This window comes from Rhinatrema bivittatum, chromosome 17 (assembly GCF_901001135.1).
Source record: "Rhinatrema bivittatum chromosome 17, aRhiBiv1.1, whole genome shotgun sequence".
Classification (NCBI taxonomy): Eukaryota; Metazoa; Chordata; class Amphibia; order Gymnophiona; family Rhinatrematidae; genus Rhinatrema; species Rhinatrema bivittatum.
Window position 1 is genome coordinate 301,347 of NC_042631.1, and position 24,357 is coordinate 325,703.

The 24,357-nt window shown below is 44.6% G+C and overlaps 1 protein-coding gene across 6 annotated transcripts in view; it reads left to right on the forward strand.

Annotated features, from left to right (window-relative positions):
- The window catches only part of CKAP5 (cytoskeleton associated protein 5), a 300,340-nt gene that overhangs the window by 268,197 nt on the left and 7,786 nt on the right, over nucleotides 1-24,357 (forward strand). For 5 of the 6 annotated variants that reach the window (XM_029583093.1, XM_029583096.1, XM_029583097.1 and 2 more), the window contains 4 exons: nucleotides 16,518-16,655; nucleotides 22,202-22,285; nucleotides 23,414-23,576; nucleotides 24,059-24,210. In XM_029583093.1, the coding sequence (XP_029438953.1) occupies nucleotides 16,518-16,655; nucleotides 22,202-22,285; nucleotides 23,414-23,576; nucleotides 24,059-24,210 (537 nt within the window). The remainder of the gene's footprint in view (nucleotides 1-16,517; nucleotides 16,656-22,201; nucleotides 22,286-23,413; nucleotides 23,577-24,058; nucleotides 24,211-24,357) is intronic. The other variant, XM_029583094.1, reaches the window with a different exon arrangement.

The following is a 24,357-nucleotide window of genomic DNA, read 5'->3' on the forward strand; positions in this document are numbered from 1 at the left end:
GATCTTGCCAGTTCCTTGCCACTTAAGGAACAGTAACTCAGCATTTAGAACTGAGACAGGATGTACGTTTTGTTTGAAAAAGTTTGGGAGAAGGACATTGACTTCAGGATTCCAATTGTTGGTCTGAATTTTGGGATAAATTCCTTAGGGCATCTTTTTCTACTCAATCCAGTACTTTCTTTTAAATTATAATACAGAAAAACAGTGCCTTCATGTTTTTCTCACTTACAGGCCGATACAGTACAGTACGCTCCGGAGCGCACTGTTAACCTGCCCTTGGACGCGTGTTTTCCCTTACCCCTTATTTAGTAAGGGGCGGAAAACGCGCGTCCAACCCGCGGCACCTAATGGCACCCTCAGTATGCAAATGCATGTTGATGGCCCTATTAGGTATGCACACGGGATACAGAAAGTAAAATGTGCAGCCAAGCCGCTTTTCTGTGCACCCTCCGACTTAATATCATAGCGATATTAAGTCGGAGGTCCCGAAGGGTGTAAAAAGTAAAAAAAAAAAAAAAACAAAAAAAAAAAACCCCAAAAAATACAAATTTAAATTGGGCCGGCGGCTGTCGGGCCAAAAACCGGACGCTCAATTTTGCTGGCGTCCGGTTTCCGAACCAGTGGCTGTCAGCGGGCTCGAGAACCAACGCCAGCAAAATTGAGCGTTGGTTGTCAAACCCGCTGACAGCCGCCACTCCGGGTCAAAAGGAGGTGCTAGGGACACGCTAGTGTCCCTAGCACCTCCTTTTGCCCATTTCTACTGCACCACCTAATTTACATACTGAATCGCGTGCACCGGCAAGTGGCCAGTGCGTGCACCGGGAGAGCGGGCGTTCGTCCGCTCTCCCGCATTTTTACTGAATCAGCCCGTTAGTGATTTCCTTCTGGCAGAAAGTATCAGATTGTACAGTGAAAAACTTCTTTTGCATCTGCAGAGTTGAAGACAATTTATACAATTGAAGGCCAATTTGGTGATATTTGGAATTTTCTCTGACTGAAAGCCAAAACACTTGGAGATCTATCATAGCTTGATTCGGAAGAGCTTCAGGCACAATCTTTTCACTGTACAGTTTTAATTCACATTTAGGTACCTTGGAGAAACCAGGTATTGCCTGAAAATGCTCAGCTTGTTCTGGTAGGATATAAACTAGATGAGGATCAAATTATCTACAAGTCTTGAGATAATTAAGACCTGGTTGGGCAAATAAATATTTGTCAAGCTTTTCGGAACCTTCATAGAATGCCTCTTTGAAGATATCTAGACAGGCAATCTTTTCAACAGGACATGTTTTTCAGAATCCTTAAATTCAAAGAACTCTGAAGTGCTTTCTGAAGGGAGTTCTAGATGTGAACTGTATATATCTGCAGTTCTTCCAGAAGATCAAATGCTTTAACAGTGCAAGGTTTCCTAGTTTCAAAGACCAGATTTAAACTGAGACTTTGTTCACATTTCTTTGCTAGAAAATTGATCAGTACTCTTAACAGTGGGAACGTAGTTGGGTCATTCAGCATTTTCTGAATAGTGTGCATAGAAACTAGTGAGTTACTGTAACTCTTCATTGAACTCTTTGTAAAACTGAAAATTTGTAATGTGACCCTGAAGAGCATGGAACCAGCTATTCCAACGTGTTCCAAGAGGGCTTGGAGGCTTGGAATGCCTTGACAGCTTGAGATTTCTCTTGTACTCAGGCAAGCAGGATGGTAGTCCTCACAGATGGATGATGATGACAGATGGAGTATGCTACTATCCTTTGCTCGCCCTTGGAACTCAGGTCTTCTATACACGTATCCCCCGATACCGCTAATAACCAAAACTCTAGTGAAGCTACAACAGGACAAGGGGTCAATGATACTCATAGCCCCGTATTGGCCTCGACAAATGTGGTTTCCCATACTTCTCCTCCTCCTCGATCACAGAACCAATTCGCCTGGGAATACATCCCACTCTTATAACTCGGGATCAGGGCAGGTTGCACTATCCCATCCTTCAATCCCTATCTGACAGCCTAGATGTTGAAAGCTTAATCTTGCAACCACTTAATCTTTCAACTAATGTCCCTCAAGTGCTTGTAGCTTCCCGTAGGCCTTCCAGATGAAAAAACTGCATTTCGAAGTGGAAAAGATTTACCATATGGTGCACACAAAAAGGTATAGACCCTTTTTCCTACCCCACAACCTCTTTATTAGACTATCTATGGCACCTTTCAGACTCTGGTCTCCAGACCTTGTCAGTAAGAGTACACTTAAGTGCAATCTCAGCTTACCATCATACAATAGGAGATGCACCAGTATCCGTGCAACCTCTTGTCAGTAGATTTGAGAGGTTTGCTTCACCTAAAACCTCCAAATGGCCACCAGTCACAGAATGGGACCTTAATGTGGTATTAACAAGACTCATGCGTTCTCCTTTTGAACCCATGAATTCCTGCAATGTTAAATTTCTCACATGGAAGATTATCTTCTTAATAGCCATTACATCTGCTAGAAGGGTTAGTGAGTTACAAGCACTTGTCACATATTCACCCTAAACAAAATTCCTGCATGACCGAGTGGTACTCCGTACACATCCAAAACTCCTTCCCAAGGTAATTATGGAATTCCATTTGAATCAGTCCATAGTTTTGCCCATGTTCTTCCCAAGGCCTCACTCTCACCAAAGTGAGAGGGCTTTGCACACCTTGGACTGTAAACGTGCACTTGCATATTACCTGGACCACACTGCAGTCCATAGGAAATCCACTCAACTCTTCTTTTGATCCAAACAAACCAGGTAAAGCAGTGGGCAAACAAACTCTCTCCAACTGGCTAGCAGATGGTATAGAGTTCTGCTATGAAAAAACAGGCCTTCCTCTCCAAGGGCGAGTAAAGGCGCATTCAGTAAGAGCAGTGTCAACCTCAGTAGCACACTATCGTTCAGTGCCAATTCTTGACATGTGTAAAGCAGCAACATGGAGTTCTCTTCACACCTTTGTAGCTCATTACTGTTTGGACAAAGTACGACAGAATTCAGCCTATGGGACAGTCTGTCTTAAAGAATTTGTTTCCAGTATAATCCCAACTCCTTCTACATCCAACCTGCTGTGATTTCAGGCTGCCTCAATTTTTACAACAATACTTCCCTGTTGGTCCACTACAAAATGATTCAGCCTATAGCTTGCTAATTAATCACCCATATGTGAGGACTAGCATCCTGCTTGTCCTGGGGTAAAGCAAAATTGCTTACCTTGTAATAGGTGTTATTAAAGCTTATTGCTACACATGAGACTGAAGGGAGACCCCTGTGGCTCGAGGGATCATGGCATGCTGGGCATGCTCAATGGGCTTAGTATGCCAGTCAAAAGTTTCTAGAAACTTTGACAGTTTTCTGTGATAGGGCTCCATCAGTGATATCACCCATATGTGAGGACTACATCCTGCTGTCCTGGGATAACACCTATTACAAGGTAAGCAATTTTGCTAGAGTCTCAGCCCAACATCAGCCCACCAGTATTATCCATCTCTAGTAGATGGTAGACATGCATTTCCCTTCTGGAGATTCTCTGAGAAAGAAAAAAGAAAAATTGGAAATGAGATGTCTGTATAGCCCCACTTGCCTCCTGAGGTGATACCATGTGGACCTTCCCTCAGAGTGCCCTCAGTCCAGTAGCCTTGACTGACTGGGGTGAACTTAAGGTCTGTTTCCTTGCATTCAGCTGTCCTGTTCACGTCTTTGGGGAGTTCTGTGAGGTGAGATGGTAGTGCAGGCACGGCGGGTTGAGCAGCTGTTTAAGAACATAAGAACATGCCATACTGGGTCAGACCAAGGGTCCATCAAGCCCAGCATCCTGTTTCCAACAGTGGCCGATCCAGGCCATAAGAATCTGGCAAATATTTATTTATTTAAATCTTTTCTATACCGTCATTAAGAAGGTTCAGTCACAACAGTTTACAATAAGGCACATAAAATAAGGATGCTGAAATATATTAATTTACACAGGTGCCATAATGGTTCGGTACATAGTTTTTTTTAAACAATAATAATTGGTTTGTGATACAATACTGTCCAGAACTTTCTATCAGTTTTGAAAACAATGCTAACTTTATAAGTGTCACTTTATCTTATAGTGATGGTCGAGAAGATAAAGTAAAATAAAAATACAGCTACACACATATTGATTGTGTTGGTGTGTTGATGTTCATTTGTTCGTACCTCGACCAGAGTTTTACAGTTCAAAAACACAGACTTTGAGGAAATGGGGAAGTACCTAGAGGAAGAACTAAATGGATGGGAAAATGAGAGATGTGGATCAGCAGTGGACCAATCTAAAAGGAGCAATCGCCAAGGCAACTGCTCTATATGTTAGAAATGTAAGAAAAACAAAAGAAAAATGAAACCTATCTGGTTCTCAAAGGAGGTGGCTGACAAAATTAAAGCTAAAAGAACTGCATACAAGAAATACAAAAGATCCCAAAGGGAGGAGCACAAAGAAGAATATCTGATTCAACTGAGGGAGACTAAGAAATTAATCAAGTTGGCAAAAAGTCAAGCGGAAGAGAGGATTGCCAAGGAGATAAAATATGGTGACAAAACATTTTTCGGATACATCAGCGAAAAGAGAAAAGTCCAAAGTGGTATAGTGAAATTGAAAGGTGGAAATGATCAATGTGTGGAGAGAGACGAAGAAATGGCAGAAATATTAAACGAATACTTCAGCTCTGTGTTCACTAAAGAAGACCCTGGAGAAGGACCATCTCTACACAACAAGAAACTGGAGGGAAGCGGAACAGAGGAAAATCCATTTACAGTAGATAATGTATGGGAAGAGCTAAAGAATATGAAAGTGGACAAAGCCATGGGGCCTGATGGGATTCATCCAAGGATACTGAGGGAGCTCAGAGATGTGCTGGCGGGACCACTGTGCGACCTGTTCAATAGATCCCTAGAAACGGGAGTGGTGCCGAGTGATTGGAGAAGAACGGTGGTGGTCCCGCTTCACAAGAGTGGGAACAGAGAGGAGGCTGGTAACTACAGACCGGTTAGCCTCACTTCGGTGGTGGGAAAAGTAATAGAGTCACTGTTGAAAGAGAGAATAGTGAACTATCTACAGTCGGGAGAATTGATGGACCAGAGGCAGCATGGATTCACCAGAGGAAGATCCTGTTTGACAAATCTGATTGACTTTTTTGACTGGGTAACCAAGGAATTGGATCAAGGAAGAGCACTCTATATCATATACTTGGATTTCAGCAAAGCTTTTGATACGGTTCCGCACAGGAGACTGGTGAATAAAACAAGAAGCTTAGGAGTGAGTGCCGAGGTGGTGACCTGGATTGCAAATTGGTTGACGGACAGAAGACAATGTGTGATGGTAAATGGAACCTTCTCTGAAGAGAGAGCGGTTTTAAGTGGTGTACCGCAAGGATCGGTGTTGGGACCGGTCCTGTTCAATATCTTTGTGAGCGACATTGCGGACGGGATAGAAGGTAAGGTTTGTCTTTTTGCGGATGACACTAAGATCTGCAACAGAGTGGACACGCCGGAAGGAATGGAGAGAATGAGACGAGATCTAAGGAAACTGGAAGAGTGGTCGAAGATATGGCAGCTGAGATTCAATGCCAAGAAGTGCAAAGTCATGCATATGGGGAGTGGAAATCCGAATGAACTGTATTCGATGGGGGGGGAAAGGCTGATGTGCACGGAGCAGGAGAGGGACCTTGGGGTGATAGTGTCTAATGATCTGAAGTCGGCGAAACAATGTGACAAGGTGATAGCTAAAGCCAGAAGAATGCTGGGCTGCATAGAGAGAGGAATATCGAGTAAGAAAAGGGAAGTGATTATTCCCTTGTACAGATCCTTGGTGAGGCCTCACCTGGAGTTCTGTGTTCAGTTCTGGAGACTGTATCTTCAAAAAGACAAAGACAAGATGGAGGCGGTACAGAGAAGGGCGACCAGGAAGGTGGAGGATCTTCATCGGATGACGTACGAGGAGAGATTGAAGAATCTAAATATGTACACCCTGGAGGAAAGGAGGAGCAGAGGTGATATGATACAGACTTTCAGATACTTGAAAGGTGTTAATGATCCAAAGACAACGACAAACCTTTTCCGTAGGAAAAAAATCAGCAGAACCCAGGGGTCACGATTTGAAGCTCCAGGGAGGAAGATTCAGAACCAATGTCAGGAAGTATTTCTTCACGGAGAGGGTGGTGGATGCCTGGAATGCCCTTCCAGAGGATGTGGTGAAGACCAGAACTGTGAAGGACTTCAAAGGGGCGTGGGATAAACACTGTGGATCCATAAAGTCAAGAGGCCGCCAGTGAAGAGTGGGTGACTCGCCAGAATGATGGCTACTGCCTGGAGACAATACCCTTATTAAATAAACATACACATGCTTACTGTGACTCCAACATCGCTCTAAGCTTCAACAGCAAGAGGAAATGTGGAAAAAAGGATTCACACTCACAAAGAGGGGAGTAGCTGGCTTGTTACGGCGGTTACTACCCCAAATCAAATAAGCCTGATACTTCACTTTCAATGCATATACAGCATAGTTCTCTGCTTCAACAGCATGGGAGAAAAAAATAAAACTGATACTTCACGCATATCCAGCATAGCTCCCTGCTTCAACGGCAGGGGAGAAGAAAAACAACCAATAAGGGCTGTATAACATAGTCTGGGTAAAACAAATAAGCATGGGTGTAGCTTGCTTATTGTGGCGGCTACTACCCCTAACTAATCAAGCTAGATATTTCACTTGGATGCAGCTCCATCACTGCTCTCTACATTAAAGGTGGGGGTGGAAGGGAAAGAGAACCAAGAGCTAAGAGAAACAGATAAGTATGAGAGAAAAAATATGTGAAGCTTGCTGGGCAGACTGGATGGGCCATTTGGTCGTCTTCTGCCGTCATTTCTATGTTTCTATGTTTACTGTTCCCCCCTTCTCTATTTGATAAGCTTGCTTAAATAGCCAGATTTTTAAGCTTTTTCTAAAGGTTTTGCTGTCTCTTTGTAATCTTAACTCCAAGTACCCAAAAACTAATTTCTCTTAGCATTTCACTGTCTGTCTCACCATCTTAGCCAGGTGGATGGTAGAATACTCCTATCCCTATACTCTTCCCCGACACACAAGGGATTTCTACCCATAAAGATTCAATTTTGCATTTAGTCTCATGCAGGATGTTTATCCTGTTGGACTCTATGCCATCCCGGACATAAAGCGCCACACCACCTCCTGGGTGCTCCTCTGTCATTGCGATATAATTTGTACCCTGGTATAGCACTGTCCCATTGGTTATCCTCTTTCCACCATGTCTCTGAGATGCCAATTAAGTCTGTCATCATTCACTGCTATACATTCTAATTCTCCCATCTTACTTCTTAGACTTCTGGCATTAGCATACAAACATTTCAAAGTTTGTTTTTTGTTTGTATTTTCATTCTGCTTTTTAATTGATAGGGATAAATTAGAATTTTTTAGCTCAGGTGAGTTTTTAGTTACAGGCACTTGGACTACTTTTCTTATAATTGGAACCTCGCTATCGGGATGCCCTAATTCTAATGCATCATTAGTATCCTTTGAAGATACCTCTCTCCAAACCATGCACTGCTGAGCGACTGTCGGCTTTCCCCTTTGTTCTAGTTTAAAAGCTGCTCTATCTCCTTTTTAAAGGTTAGCGTCAGCAGTCTGGTTCCACCCTAGTTAAGGTGGAGCCCATCCCTTCAGAAAAGACTCCCTCCTTCCCCAAAAGGTTCTCCAGTTCCTTACAAAACTGAATCCCTCTTCCTTGCACCATAGTCTCATCCACGCATTGAGACTCCGGAGCTCTGCCTGCCTCTGGGGACCTGCTTGTGGAACAGGGAGCATTTCAGACAATGCTATCCTTGAGTTTTTGGATTTAAGCTTTCTACCTAATGTTGCGTCCGTCGGTCGCAGATGGCTGCAACTGCTCTGCCTTACCTCTTTTCTACCCTTTTCCTCCTCCTTGGGCAAGATGGCTGCTTCCGGTGCAGAGTGCCGAACCTCTGGGTGTCTCCAACTCAGCATGGACGTCCCAGTCTGTCATTCTCCGTCCTGTGGCCTCCTAGGATGTGCGCACGCACGTTGCCTACGCTTAAGTTCACGTCATGGCAGGTCAGACCAAGGGTCCATCAAGCCAAGGCAAACCAGGCAACAAGAACCTGGCAAGTACCCAAACACTAATATGCTACTGAGGCCAGCAGTAGAAGAGGCCACTCCCCAAGTCAACTTGATCAATAGCAGTCAATGGACTTCTCTTCCAAGAACTTACCTAAACCTTTTTTAAACCCAGCTACACTAACTGCGCTTAACCACATCCCCTGGCAACAAATTCCAGAGCTTAATTGTGCGATGAGTGAAAGAACTTTCTCTGATTAGTTTTAAATGTGCTACTTGCTGACTTCATGGAATGCCCCCTAGTCCTTCTATTATCTGAAAGTGTAAATAACCGATTCACATCTACTCTTTCAAGACCTCTCATTATTTTAAAGATCTCTATCATATTCCCCCTCAGCCACCTCTTCTCCAAGCTGAACAGCCCTAACCTCTTTAGCCGTTCCATCCCCTTTATAATTTTGGTTGCCCTTCTCTGTACCTTCTCCAGTGCAACTATATATCTTTTTTTGAGATGCAGCAACCAGAATTGTACACAGTACGCAAGGTACAGTCTCACCATTGAGCATTACAGAGGCATTTAAAACATTTTCTGTTTTATTCACCATTACCTTCCTAATAATTCCTAACATTATTGCTTTTTTTTGACTGCCTCAGCACACTGAGCCGACAATTTCAATATATTATCCATTATAATGCCTGGATTTTTTTCTTGGGTGGTAGCCCCTAATATGAAACCTAACATTGTGTAACTATAGCAATGATTATTTTTCCCTATATGCAACACCTTGCACTTGTCCACATTAAATTTATCTGCCATTTGGATGCCCAATCATCGTTTCACAAGGTCCTCCTGCAATTTCACAATCTGCTTGTGACTTAACTACTCTGCATAATTTTGTATCATCTGCATATCTGATTCTTGCTCATTGTATTTCTTTCTAGATCATTTATAAATATATTGAAAAGTACCAGTCCAATTACAGATCCCTGAGGCACTCCACTGTTTACCCCTTTCCACTGAGAAAATTGAACATGCAATCCAATGGTTGCCTGTCTTTTTTTAGCCAGTTTGTAATCAGTGAAAGGACATCTCCTATCTCATGGCTTTTTAGTTTTAGTTTTTTGGGGGGGTTTTTGTTTTTTTTTTTTATAAGCCTTTAATGAGGGCCTTTGGATTTGCAGAAGGCATTTGACAAACTACATCTACCTTGCCAGATACTTGTGACTTGGATTGGCTGCTGTTGGAAACAGGTTACTGGGCTTGATGTACCCTTGGTCTGACCCAGCATATCTTATGTTCTTATGTACTGGTTATTTATTTTTTTTAGGCATTATTATATACCGAACATATTGTATACACTTCATGTTGGTTTACATAAAAGTTGGACAAGCCATTAATACTTTATTCAAAAACACACAAATAAAATTAAAATGAAATTAAAAAGGAACATAATTAAATTAAAACCCCGTAAGGACCTATAGATTGATATCTCCTAATAACATATTTAACTATAAATTACAAAGTAATAAAATACAATTTAAAATTTAATAAAACCAGACATGATGGTACTATCATATAAAACTAAAAATTAAGTCTTTTTGACTAGCGCTACAAATTCCTGGGAGAGTCACTGAAGGTGTTAATCTGTCTTAATGAATCCTGCTCAAACAACCATGTTTTTACCTGTTTCTTAAATGTCTGTATGCTAACCTCTAATTGTATATTGGATGGGAGAGAATTCCAGAGTTTTGGCCCGGCCCACGGAAGTGCCCTTTCCCTGACTGCATTTAGATTTGCTAATTACGGTGATGGAACTGTGAGTAATGCCTTGCCCGAAGATCTCAGATTATGAGAGGGAGTATGAATATGGAGAGATGCATTCAACTATTCTGTATTGTCACCATAAATGGTTTTATGAATAAGAGTTAAACATACTGAATTCTGGCCTGTATAGGGAGCCAATGTAACTCCTTCAAAATGGGAGTAATATGATCACACTTCTTGACATTTGTCAACAGGCGCGTGGCCACATTCTGCAGCAACTGCAGAGGGCAAATAGATGCCGGAAGGCCCAAAAAAAGGGCATTGCAATAATCCAACTTGGTCAAAAGCAAGGCTTGGAGAACTGTACATAAATTGTTATGATGTAATAAAGGTTTCAGTTTCTTTAAAATCTGCAATTTATAAAAGCCATCTTTTACTGTGGATTTTATATAGGCCTTTAAATAGTTTGCTATCTAGTATAACACCAAGATCCCTAGCTTCCTGCTTGATGTTGGAAGAGGGGAGGCTTGAACTGATGTCTAATGCAATTTTTTTGGTCATTTTATTGCAGATGTAAAGGATCTCAGTTTTTGAGACATTTAGGGATAGTGACATGTAAGAAATTGTTTAATAGAGTTGGAATAGATTTCCCAGAGTTTCAGGGTGTTATGTAGCGAATCTGTAATTGGTAGGAGGATCTGAACATCATCGGCGAATATATATCCGAAAAATAATTAGCAAATTTAGTCGTTTTTTTCTTGTAGATTGTCAACTGGTATAGAGGAACATTTGGCCTAGTAAGATTTGAGACATAAGAAAATAGTATTTTTGGGTTGAATTGAAATGTATGTATTTTTTTTCTGCATAAAAATCGCATTTGGCTGTATTTATGGCAGTTCGGTATTTGTGAAGAGCTATCCTATATTGAGTTAAGGTGGTGGTGTTACGAGATTTGCGCCAAATTCTTTCTAGGAGTCTTAATGCCTGTTCAAGAGTTTTTAATTGGGCCGTAAACCAAAGGGCTTTGAGTCGCAGGAGGAGTAATCAGTATCTTAAGAGTGGGGCAAATAGTTTTAGATAAGTCTGTGGTAATAGATTCCCAAGAATTGGCAGCTACCAATGCGGAAGAAGTATCTAACTTAGACAAGGCATCTGGTAGGGACATAAGATCATCTATTTTACAGGGTTTTTTTAATTCGATTTCTACTGTTGAGGGGGCACGTTCTGCAAGCAGAATGTTAAACAGCAGAGTAAATGTAATAAGGTAGTGGTCTGATTGGAAATATTTTTGTTAAAGGCATCATTTATAAATACCAGGTCTAAAGAATGACCCATACAGTGAGTGGCTGTCGTGATAATTTGTGCCTCTAGATTAGGTAACACTAGCTCGCATGTATCTGATAGGGGTAAAACATCCATGTGAATATTAAAATCTCCAAAAACATTAGTGGGGACATTAGGATCAACTGTAGTGGACAACAATTCAACTAAGGTGGAGCAATTAAATTCCAAAAGATCTCATACTGTGCTGCGATGCTAATCTGCTGCTGCATTAAGTATAGATTCTTGCGAGCTAATATTAATCCACCACCTTTTTTTTTTTTTTTGGTGGGTCTAGAGACAGAAAATACATCATATAAAGTTAGGTAGCTGGTTAACTAATACAGAGTCTGTAGCTTTAAGCCAGGTCTCCATGGTACCACAGATGTCGGGGTTATAGTCCTTTAAATGGTTCACCTTTATCTATATATTTATTAACCCCTTAAAAAAAAAAAAATGAAGCAGATTTGTGAGGCAAGACTTATCTTGGGTAAATCCATCTGACTGTGTTACATTAAACCATGTCTTTCTATATGCTCTGATTTTGATCTTTAGAATAGTTTCCACTATTTTTCCCAGCACTGAAGTCAGGCTCACTGGTCTGTAGTTTCCCAGATCGCCTCTGGAGCCCTTTTTGAATATTGGGGTTACATTGACCACCCTCCAGTCTTCAGATACAATGAATGATTTTAATAAGTTACAAATTTTAACTAATAGATCTGAAATTTCATTTTTTAGTTCTTTCAGAGCCCTGGGGTGCATACCATCCAGGCAAGGTGATTTGCTACTCTTTAGTTTGTCAATCAGGCCTACTACATCTTCCAGGTTCACAGTGATTTGGTTCAGTTCATCTGACTCATCATCCTTGAAAACCATCTCTGGAACCGGTATCTCCCCAACATCCTCATTAGTAAACACAGAAGCAAAGAATTCATTTAGTCTTTCTGCAATGGACTTATCTTCCCAAAGATAGGGAAAGGACTGTGTAATACCTGCACATGCTCAGATTTTAGGTTTTTCAGAGCTCTTGAAAAGGAAAATTGGTTCTTACCTGCTAATTTTCGTTCCTATATTACCATGGATCAGTCCAGACAGTGGGTTGAGCCTCCTGTCCAGCAGAGGGAGACAGAGGAAAAACTGAAAAGATATTCTATATCAGGACAGTGCTCACCCTGCGTCCCTTCAGTATAATCGATATCAAAGCAGCCAAAATAGCATAGAGAACCAGGATAAGATCAAGCAAGTAAACAAACTATCAAAATGAAACAAATTCAAACGTATCAAAAATGCTTACACAGCTCGCTCTTTAGCTCTCGCGCATCTCACCTCCGGTGCCTTACAATTCAGATGAACTTCCAGTGTCTTAAAGCTTAAATAGGAAGTAGAGAATCCTAAAAAGAACCTGTGAAAGAGAAACTCCAAGCGGATGTAGCAATGTAGATGTAGTCAGGGTGGGAGTCGGCTTGAGTGTTCTCCTTCCCTGCAGTGTGGGAGGCCGCTAGCCTTTTCAGATGGCGCTTTGCCCAGGCTAGCAGCTTGCTGGCTTCCAGGGCAACCGGACGACTCCTGGTGCACCCCTGGCGATTGATGTAAGCTACCATGGTGGAATTGTCGGAGAGGACTTGCACAGCTTTGCGATGGCTCAAGACCTTTATGCCCTTGATCCAGACGGACTGCACGGGTCTCCAGAAGATTGATGTGCCACTGAGACTGGATTGGGGTCCATCGTACCTGGGTAGACTGATTCTGACACACTGCTCCCCAACTGGAGAGGCTGGTATCCGTTGTCACAACAGCAATCCACTGAGGTATCTGCAAGGGCATCCCCTTCAACAGGTGGGTGAGAGAGAGCCACCACTGCATGTTCTCAATGGTAACATCGGAAAGTGGTAAGGGTGTCTGAAACTCCTCAGAGACTGGCTTCCAGCGGGATAGCAAAGCTTTCTGCAAAGGACACATATGCGCAAAGGCCGAGGGAACCAAATCTATAGTTGAAGCCATAGTGCCCAGAACCCGGAGATAATCCCAGGCCGTGGGGACCATGAGAGATAATAGATGTTGGACTTGACCCATGAACTTGAGTGCACAGGTCTCGGGTAACAGAACTTTGCCCACACGAGTGTTGAAGCATGCTCCTAAGAATTCGAGGACCTGAGAGGGCTTGAGGTTGCTCTTTGAGAAATTGACTATCCACCCGAGGGAGGTGAGAACAGACAAGACCCGGTTGACCACTATCACGCACAGGTCCTCGGACTTTGCAAGAATGAGCCAGTCGTCCAGGTGCAGGTGGACTAGGACTCCCTCCTGCCAGAGGAAGGTCGCCACTACCACCATGATCTTGGTAAATGTGCATGGCACAGTGGCAAGACCAAATGGGAGTGCTCGAAACTGAAAATGTCGCCCCAGGATGTTAAGACAAAGAAATCTCTGGTGTTCCTGGCAGATCGGGATGTGAAGGTAGGCCTCCATCAGGTCGAGAGAGGCAAGGAACTCCCCTGTACAAACCACCGCTATGACTGCCCTCAGGGTCTCCATCCGAAAATGGAGGGCCTTGACTCTCTTGAGGGCCAGGATCAGTCGAAAGGAGTCATCCTTTTTGGGGGGGACGAAGTAAATGGAATACTAGTCGGATCCCTGTTCCTGGAGGGGGGCCAGGACTATGGCACCGAGCATTTGAAGCCTGTCAAGAGTCTGGCACACTGCTGACCGCTTCAGAGTTCCACAGGGAGAGATCAAGTAGAGGTCCGGGAGATCCCGAGCAAATTCTTAACGAGTAGCCTCTTTCGATTACTTCGAGGACCAACTGATCTGTAGTAACTTTGGCCCATTCCTCGAGAAATAGGGACAGTCCTGGCAGAGCTCGACCACCTAAGTCTGGAACAGAGGAATAGACCGACTGTATCTCATTGTGAGGACTTTGCAGCAGTGCCTTGATGGGTACAGTCTCGGAAGGGCCTTCTGCCCCAAAAGGAGTGAGACCATGCTGGAGACCTAGTGGAGGTGTTTCTTTGAAAAGCTCCACGTGGCTTGTTGTATCTGCGCTGCCCCTGGGATCAAGAGTACAATGGGGAAAAAAGGATCTGGACTGTTTGTGGCAATCCTCCGGTAGCTTATGAACCTTGTCACCCAAGGATTTGATAAGCTGGTCCAGGTCCTCACCAAAAAGTAACTTACCCTTGAAGGGTAGTGTGTCCAACTGCGATTTAGAAGAGGAGTCTGCAGCCCAATCGCTGAGACCATAGCTCTGGCTTGCACCCTGAGGAGATCATAGAGAACATCAGCCCCATACACAAATCGCACCTTCCAGCCTTTGTCTGTTCCACCTCTGCAGATGGGAGGTCCTGGGTGCTGAGTAATTGTTGAATCCACCTAAGGCTTTCCCGCTGCATGAGACTGCTACAGACTGTGGAGATCAAACCCTGAGCTCCGCCAGGAATGAGGGTTCCAACTCCTCCTTCTGGAACAGGGGCATCACCTGAGGGTCATCACCCTCCAAAGAAGCCTGTTTCCCTTGCTCCTCATCCATGCCCCATGGGAGGGGGAGGAGAGGCTCCTGCAGCCACACTGCCCTGCAAGTCCGGAGCGACAGACCCTCCTGAAACCACAGCGACCCTTAGACGCTTGGTACCTTGGGGGACAGTCCCTGCGAAGGTCTGATTGGCAAGGCACCTTGAAGCCAAAAAGGCTTTATGCATAAGGAGGACAATACTTAAAGAAAAGGAATCAATCAACATCCTGATCTCCTGGAAAAGCAGGGTCCTCCTGTAAAAAATAAATAAATAAATAAATAAAATGATCTGCATTCTCATCAGGAGTGGCAGGGGCTGGATACAATGTTGCAGGAAGCTCCCCCTTGCCTGAGCTGCATGACATGTGCTTGCTTAAGATGGCTGCGTCCCTGCACTGAGGGAGACAGGATCAGCTCTGAGCTCCTGCGGAGCCTGACATTTTTGAGCCCCGCAAGGCTTGGCTGTTGCCGCAGACCCTGAAAAAGAGTGGGCCCCCCCCCCCCCCCCCGGAAGGCACCTCCAGCAAATCCCAGTCCTAGAAAGCTGCGCGGCCAATTCCCTACATGCTATACACCAGGATGGCTGTGGCATGATGGGGGAAAAATCGGCCAAAAACACGGCAACTCAGGTGGGCAGGGTCCTGGATTGCAGCTAACCAAAAAAGAAAAATTTTCAAAAATTGTGTGTTTTTTTGTTGTTTTTTTTTAACACAGTGCTTAGACACACAGGGGTGAAGAGAAGGACTGGACCACCAGTAATCACTTCCCCGGCTGCTTACCTTGCTGGAGCCTGCAATGAAAAGTGCAGATGTTTTTTGTTTTTTCCCCAAAGAAACGAGTAGAGGAATGGGAGCCTCTCTGCTAAAAGACCTGAGGCAGACGCGAAAAGGGGGAGTGACTGGACCACCAGTATCATCCCTTTAAGCCAGGCAAGTGGTCATCGGGAAGAGGGGTCCCAGGCTGAGTACTCCAGGGGAAAATCCCCCCTGGGACCCTGTAAGAGCTGTGAGACAGAGCTGACTCACATAGACAAGAAGCTTGATTCCCTTCAAATTCTTTATAACATAGAAATTAATCAATACTTGCTTGATCCTGGAAACAAACAGAAGGAGAAAGAAATCACCACAGTGTGGAAAACAGAGAAAGCTAGGGAACCGCAGGTTCAACTGCCTGCCTCTGCTGGGAGACAGAAATACTGAAGGGATGCAGGGTGAGCACTGTCCTGATATAGGAGACCTTTTCAGTTTTTCTCTGTCTCCCTCTGCTGGACAGGAGGTTCAACCCACTGTCTGGACTGATCTGGGTACATACAGGGAAGGGGCATTTCATCTTGGTGCTGTATAACTTCACCCAATTGTGTGACTGGTTTGTCCTACAGCGAACAGCTATTAAAGATAAGCAGATTTGTTTTCTGTGAGCTGCTCTTTTCTGTCTCATGATGTCTTGAATAGGTGTTGTAAGTTTGGCTAGAGAGCACATAACATTTTGCTGGTCTGGGTGCAAGGCACTGAAGTGTTAAATTTAGTTATTTGCATTGAACACATCTGCCTTTTGTTCTTTCATATGTCAGTAAGGGATGCCACCCTTTCTCCACTGTGTTCATATAATGTGACGTTATGATGCTGGAAATGAATGTTTAATGCTTGCCACTGTCTAGTTTTTCAACTGAATTCTCTTATGATTTTTAAGCTTTAAACCTTCTAAATCCAAGCAGGGGCTACAACTGAGCTAAAGGAGCAGCTTCCTAAACACCATTGTAGGAGATTCCAGACTACCTCCTGGTTGCTCATTATTTTGCTACTGCTTTCAGATTATGGATCACCTGACTATGATTGAGAATAAGAATGAGTCTGAGCTGGAGATTCACCTGCTTAGAGTTATGAAGCACACTATGGATCAGACAGGATGTAAGACTGAGAAGGACACTGAAAAGGGAGCTTCCTGCATCGTGAGTACCATTGCAGACCTCAGAGGATATCACTGTCCAGAGATGGTAACAGATACTAGCAGGGTAGGAAAGGAGCACCCTCAGTTTGATATGGGTTGCAGGTGCACAGTTTGGTAGTCTCTCAGCTTGTTGTAATTCTTAAAATCCACCCTTTCTCTTTATTTAAAGAGATGACTAGTGAGCTGTTCATTTTCAGCGTTACAGTGTTTAAGTCTTTTCATATATTCTCAGCTTAGTTTGTACTGTACTAAAGCCTTAACAAATGTCAGAGGTGAGGGATTGTTTAATTTTTTGTTGTTGTGCCAGGGATTGATCAATTCATGATCTGTTGCTATTGCCATTGCCTCCTGGAACACAGAATTTCATATTCCAGTGCCACCTCCTGCCCATAGTAACCTAGATCAGTCACAATAATTTTAAAATATTTATCCAATAAAGGTTATATAATCCAAAATTCACCTTCCAAAAAGCTGATCTTTCTGTAGATAGATGTCAGCAGGTTAAGCCTTTTATTTGTTCTCCAATACTTTGTTTGCAGACTATCTCATGGCCCACATGTGGATCAGCTTTGTGTGTTATATCAATAACAAGCATTCCTTGTGTGTTCTCTGATCATTCCAGACTCCTGGGTTTATGCATCCCTGCCAGCAGATGGAGACAGTTTAACTGACACTGCTTGATAAGCACTGGTGCCACCTGCAGTTCCTCAGTATTTCTCTGTCTCCAGCAGGTGGTGGCTGGTGCATTCACCTGCAGTTTCTGGTGATTTTTCAGGGGTTTTTTCTTTTTCAGTTCCTTTTTCTCAGGAGCAATTCTCCCAGGGGTCGGGTTTCCTAGGGGAACCCTTCCCTGTTTGGTTGAGGTGGAAGAGCTGGAGGTCGGTGACTTTTTTTTTTTTTTTTTTTTTTTTGTACGCTCTCTTCGGCTCCCATCCGTGAGGTGCAAATCTGGTGGTCCAGATCCCTCCTTTCACAAGGCCACCTAGTAGGCTTTTCAGCTCGGGGCAGCTGCTTTTTGTTTTTAGGGCTTGCTCTCCTAGCTTTCAGACTGAGCTGAAGCTGGTCAGCTCCCCTTGGCCTTAGGAGAACAGAGGCCCTGTTATTTTTGTAAAGTAAAAAAACAAACAAAAAAAAAGTTTTAGTAGAAAGCAGCTGCAATGGGGTAGTAAGTCTCTCCCAGGCTCTACAAGCGGCGTTGCTGGAGAACTCCCACCCTGCGGCTTTCCCCCGTGCACCCAGGCCCTGTAGCGGGGCAGGGGAGCCTGGATGACACTGCCGGAGGATTTAGCTCGGTCTGGTGGTGCTGGGCCTACAGGGTCTGTTCCCTGTGGTTTCTCCCTGGAATCTTTTACTGCTCCACCATGCTTTTTTTGGCACAGCAGGAAGGGTCAGACCTTCAGCTGGGGGGAATGGCCCCTCCTCCCCAGCTGTTCAGGCGGCTGGGTCCAGCTCTGTTCGGTCACGAGGTTTTTCGGTCCCCGGGGTGCAGTGTTTACTGGGGCCACTGCAGTCGATGGGGGGGGGGGTTCCGGGGGACCCTCAGACTCCGGGGGATACAAGGCTCCCCTTGGAAGGGGGTTCCAGCCCCAGATGTTGCAGACCCAGATGCTGCCGTTAGAGTTCCAGGGGACAATGGGCTGATATGCCACTGTCTGGGGACGATCCCAAGATTCTTCATTTGTTTCATTGGGAGGAATTGGCCCTCTTAATTCCACTGGTCCTCGAGGAGCTCGGTTTGAAGCTACCTCAGTTGGATTCAGACCTGGATGGGGCGGACCCGATTCTGGATGGGAATCGTGGTCCTCCCTTGGCCTTTCCTTACCATAGGTCCGTGCAGAGGATGATGGACCAGGAGTGGTGGTCTCTGGATGCAGGATTACCGGCAGGCCGAGCTATGTAAAAGCTCTATCCCTTACCCGAGTAGACGTTAGATCTCTTAGCTATGCTGAAGGTGGATGCTGCGGTATCGGCTATCACCATTAAGATGACTATTCTGGTGGCAGGGGCTGTGGCTATAAAGGATGTCCAAGACTGTAAGCTGGAGATCCACTTCAAGCGGATCTTTGAGGTTTCTGCTTTGAGCCTTCGGGCTATTTCCTCCAGCTTCATGCAGCGAGTATGCTTGCATTCGGTGCAACAGCTGCAACGGGACTAAGCTGGTCTTGCGGAGCGCTCGGAAGTGGCGTACGTAGCTGAAGCATTGTATGACTTAGTGTGGGCCTCTTCATGGCTTATGGCTTCTGCGGTGTCAGCCAGGAGATTATTGTGGTTGCGGCACTGGTCTGCATATGTTTCGTCCAAATCTCAGTTCAGTTCCCTGCTGTTTGGAGAGGACCTCGAGCAGTTTGTAAAACAGCTTATCCTCTGGCAACTTTGGACTTGGTCCCATAAGTCCAGACAGTCCTTTCTGTGTCTGGCCAGTTTCCGTGAAAGCAGAAGGCCTCGATATGCGAGTGGGGGCAACAACCCTGCAGAGGCAGTTTACGGGCCGTGGTCAGTCCTGGGCACAGACGTTTTGGGGAGCTTAGAGCCCCCTTCGGAGGTGGTGCTCCAGGGGCAAAATCCTCCCAATGAGGCGAAGCCGGCCCACTCCGTCATTCCCTTCTTAGAGGGGGGGGCGCTAGCGCTTTTCTATGAGGAGTGGGCCAGTCTCACTCAGGATCAGTGGGTCCTCTCGATCATAAGAGACAGTTATGCCTTAGAATTTGCTCATCCTGTCCGCGACCTCTTTTTGGTCTCCCCTTGCGGTTTGTTAACAAAGTGACGGGCAGTTCGGGAGACCTTGGACAGGTTGCGGGGTTTAGGAGCTGTGGTGCAGGCTGCCCCGGAAGAACAGGGCACTGGCTGGTACTCCATTTATTTCGTGGTTCCCAAAAAGGAGGGCACTTTTCGGCCTATTCTGGACCTAAAAAGAGTAAATGCAGCACTGAAAGTCCCAGGATTTCGCATGGAAACCCTAAGGTCTGTGATTGCGGCAGTTCGCAATCGGTAATTCCGAGCTTCCTTGAATCAAACGGAGGTGTATCTTCATATCCTTATTCATCGGGATCACCAGCATTATCTGAGGTTCTTGGTCAGCATTTCCAGTTTCAGGCCCTTCCTTTCAGCCTAGCTGTGGTGCCACAGACCTTCACCAAGATCATGGTAGTAGTGGTGGTGGCCTTGCAGTGTGAGGGAGTTCTGGTGCATCCTTATCTCGACGACTGGCTCATCAGGGCAGAGTATGAGGCTAGTTGTCTCTCAGCAGTCAGGAAGTTCATTCAACTCCTTCAGTCACTGGGCTGGGTGGTGAATTTCGCCAAGAGCCATCTCAATCCAACCCAGTGTGTCGAGCATCTGGGAGCCTGATTCGACATGAGCGTGAGCAAGGTGGTGTTGACAGACGAGAGAGCGAACAAATTGTAGTCACAGATCCACTGTCTATTGGCGTTACGGGTGCCCAGAGCTTGATTTTTTGCAGGTTCTGGGATCCATGGCTTCCACCCTAGAGTTGGTTCCCTGGGCTTTTGCGCATATGAGACCATTATAGAAAGCTCTGTTGGCACGATAGAATCTGCTGTAGGAGCTTTTTCATCAGCTGGTATCGCTGGATGTTCCTATGAGGGAGAGCCTTTCTTGGTGACTCCAAACGTCTCACCTTCGGGGGGTCGCTCTAGAGGGTACTGGATTGGATTGTTACTACCAATGCCAGTCTGGGGGGGGCAGTTTGCCAGCTTCAGTCGGCTCAAGGAAGAGCGCTCCTGATCTATCAACTGCTTGGAGGACCAGGGCTGTGCGATTAGCATTGCTGGCCTTTCTACCTATGGTCCAAGGTTGTTCAGTCAGAATTCTGTCAGACAATGCGACAACCGTGGCTTATATCAATCGACAATGTGGTACCAAGAGCTGGATGGTAGCTCAAGAGGCTCAGGCGTTAATGATCTGGGCGGAGGCACATTTGACCTAGATGGCGGCCTCTCATATTGTGGGCAATGAGAATGACCAGACGGATTTTCTAAGTCAGTCTTCTAGATCCAGGCGAATGGAAACTGTCAGTCGGCGATGCAGCTCATTCGCAAGAAGTGGGGTTGTCCACATGTAGATCTGATGGCGTCTTGCCACAATGCAAAAGCCCCACAATTTTTCAGTCTCAGACAAGACTACAGAGCAGAAGGAATCAACACTCTAGTGATTCCTTGGCCTCAGGGAGTTCTACTTTACGTGTTTCCTCCATGGCCTCTGGTGGGCAAGGTTTTGCGCAGAATAGAGACACCCGGGGGATGTCTCTCTATTCCCGTGGTTTACGGATCTCGTCAACTTGGCCGTGGACGGTCCAATATGGTTCAGTCACCTCTCATCTGCTCCATCAAAGTCCCATATTTTTTGATCAGGCAGATTGCTTCTGTCTAGCGGCTTAGCTTTTGAGAGGTGATGTGTAGGGGGTACCTAGAACCGGGTATTGCTACCCTTCTGCATGCGAGGTGCACATCTACCTCATTGCCTTACATGCAAATCTTAACAATTTGACCTTGAAGGTTGTTTTCCCTGGTAGCCATTTGTTTTGTGTGGAGAATATCAGAGTTGCAGGCTTTATCTTGTAGGGACCCGTTCCTACAGATTTCGGATTCAGGGGTGTCCTTATGGACGGTTCCATCTTTCCTTCCCAAGGTGGTCTCAGCTTTTTATATTAATCAGACGGTCGAACTTCCAGCTTTTCCCAATTTGAATGCTGCTTCTCCTCATGCGAGGGAACTCAGGCGTTTGGACATTCGGAGGGCCTTACTGTGAGATCTGGAGGTGACCAATGCCTTTCGGAGATCTAATCACCTACTTGTTTTGTGGAGCGGTGCAAAGAAAAGGCTCCAGGCTTCCAAAGCTACCATTGCGAGGTGGCTCAAGGATGCTATTGGGTTAGCCTATATTCTTAAGGGCCGCCTCTGCTGGACGGTTTATGGGCTCATTCTACTGTATCGCAAGCAGCCTCATGAGCGGAGGCTCAGTTGGTGAATCCACAAGAGATTTGTCGGTCGGCTACATGGAAGTCGCTGAGTACTTTTTTGAAACATTATCGCCTAGACATTCAGGATTCGTAAACTCATTCTTTTGGCGAGAGTGTTTTGCGAGCTGGACTCTCCAGGTCCCACCCTGGCTAGAGGTCTTTGGTACATCCCAGGAGTCTGGAATGATCCGGGTACGTACAGGGAAAGGAAAATTGGTTCTTATCTGCTAATTTTCGTTCCTGTAGTACCACGGATCATTCCAGAGCCCGCCCACTTGATGGAGGTGGAGAGTCTTCCACTCAACTGTGCCCTTTTTGCTATGCAGATTTTTCTTCAAAGCTTTAACAAGTGTTCAAGTTTTTTACAAGTTTTTGCAAGTGAGTTTTTGGGTACATATCAATACTGAGGAACTGCAGGTGGCACTGGGGTTTATCAAGCAGTGTCAGTTAAACTTTCTGTCTCCATGTGCTGGCACGGATGCATAAACCCAGGAGTCTGGAATGATCCGTGATACTACAGGAACAAAAATTAGCAGGTAAGAACCAATTTTCCTGTCTGTCTTTTTTAGGATGAAAAGGTATCCAAGGTGAAAGTAAGTGACATTCTAGCAGAAATCTTCAAAAAGATTGGCTCCAAAGAAAATACAAAAGAGGTGATTTAAATCTTAATCCATTAAAGCTATTGATCTGCTTTGTAGAAGGCAGTAAGGTCTGTTGGGTCAGCTTGAATACTGTGTACAATTCTGGTCGCCGCATCTCAAAAAAGATATAATTGCGATGGAGAAGGTACAGAGAAGGGCTACCAAAATGATAAGGGGAATGGAACAACTCCCCTATGAGGAAAGACTAAAGAGATTAGGACTTTTCAGCTTGGAGAAGAGACGACTGAGGGGGGATATGATAGAGGTGTTTAAAATCATGAGAGGTCTAGAACGGGTAGATTTGAATCGGTTATTTACTCTTTCGGATAGTAGAAAGACTAGGGGACACTCCATGAAGTTAGCATGGGGCACATTTAAAACTAATCGGAGAAAGTTCTTTTTTACTCAACGCACAATTAAACTCTGGAATTTGTTGCCAGAGAATGTGGTTCGTGCAGTTAGTATAGCTGTGTTTAAAAAAGGATTGGATAAGTTCTTGGAGGAGAAGTCCATTACCTGCTATTAAGTTCACTTAGAGAATAGCCACTGCCATTAGCAATGGTTACATGGAATAGACTTAGTTTTTGGGTACTTGCCAGGTTCTTATGGCCTGGATTGGCCACTGTTGGAAACAGGATACTGGGCTTGATGGACCCTTGGTCTGACCCAGTATGGCATTTTCTTATGTTCTTATGTAAATGAAATATATATCATATTTAGCATTAGTGGTGTATAAAACTAGTCTTCAACAGAAAGACAGTTAAAATGTAATAATTACCAGTGTGGAGAAGCAAACATTAAGAGGGCCCACAACCACTACAGTTTATTGTAGAAAATTCAGAAGTGAGCTTTTATGTGCTCCTGTGGAGGGAGGAATCATGGGGGTCTTTGGAGGTTTTTTAGTGGAAGATGACTTCCGCAACAAGACTGTGTAAATCTCTGAATCTGTGGTTTTTTGTGAGAGATCCTCCCTTAGATCACAGGGAGACAGTTTTCTTAAAATAGTTTTCTTGATTCAGAATTTGTTACAGCAAGTATTTACAGAAAGATAGGCAAGAGAACAAAAGGAGTTTTGTTTTTCTATATTTTATTTTGGCATGGGTAAGGCAGCTATTCTAATACCTGTGACTTCTTCCCTAGGGTCTGGCGGAGCTGTACGAATACAAAAAAAAATATTCTGATGCAGATATTGAACCTTTCCTGAAAAGCTCTTCTCAGTTCTTCCAGAGCTATGTGGAGAGAGGCCTGCGGCTGATTGAGATGGAGAGAGAGGGGAAGGGAGTCAGAACTTCCCCCTCCACAGGTATTTTTTCCTCTTTGAACAAGGGCAAGAATGCTGCTTTGGGTGACCAGGGCAGGAAGTATCTGGCATTAACCCTTGTCACTGGGAAATGTTAGGGACCCTATTGGCTCTGAATAACATTTCTTGAAGTCATCCATGCCTGGCCATCTTTAAGACTGAAGTAATTGTCTGACAAAATATTTAGCTTCACTATTTTACTTTGTGTTTATAGTTTACTATAAGCTACTGAATGTAGTACTGATACTAACACTCTATTGAATGCAGAGGATGAGGTTCTGCTTAGGTGATACCTGTATTTCAGTATCATGCAAAACAAAAAATTAAAGCCTTCTATTGTAAGTGCTCATTTCCAGTCATCTTTAAGACTGGTAACTCTTTACAACCCTTGTATTTAATGTCCTGGGACTGCCAGAGACTGAATTGTTGTGAAAATGCTTTTTGAGGAAGACTGGATAATCTTACTGGTCATTCCTTTTATTCAGTCATTTCTCCTCATACAGTGGAGGTAGCATGCACCTCTACCACCACGAGCACATCAGCTGCCTCCACAAACAGTGGAGAAGAGGTGGGGCCCTCAGTCTACCTAGAGAGATTAAAGATCCTGCGTCAGCGCTGTGGCCTGGATAATGCAAAGGTAAGGGGGAAAGATGGGGAATATCCTAATATTTTAGGGGTGTCCAATCTTTTCATATGAGGCGGCCACATTGCAGATTTTTTTTCATTCATAAGGCCAGTGGGCAATTTTCAGAAAACAGAGAAATTTCTCATAAAAAAAAAAATT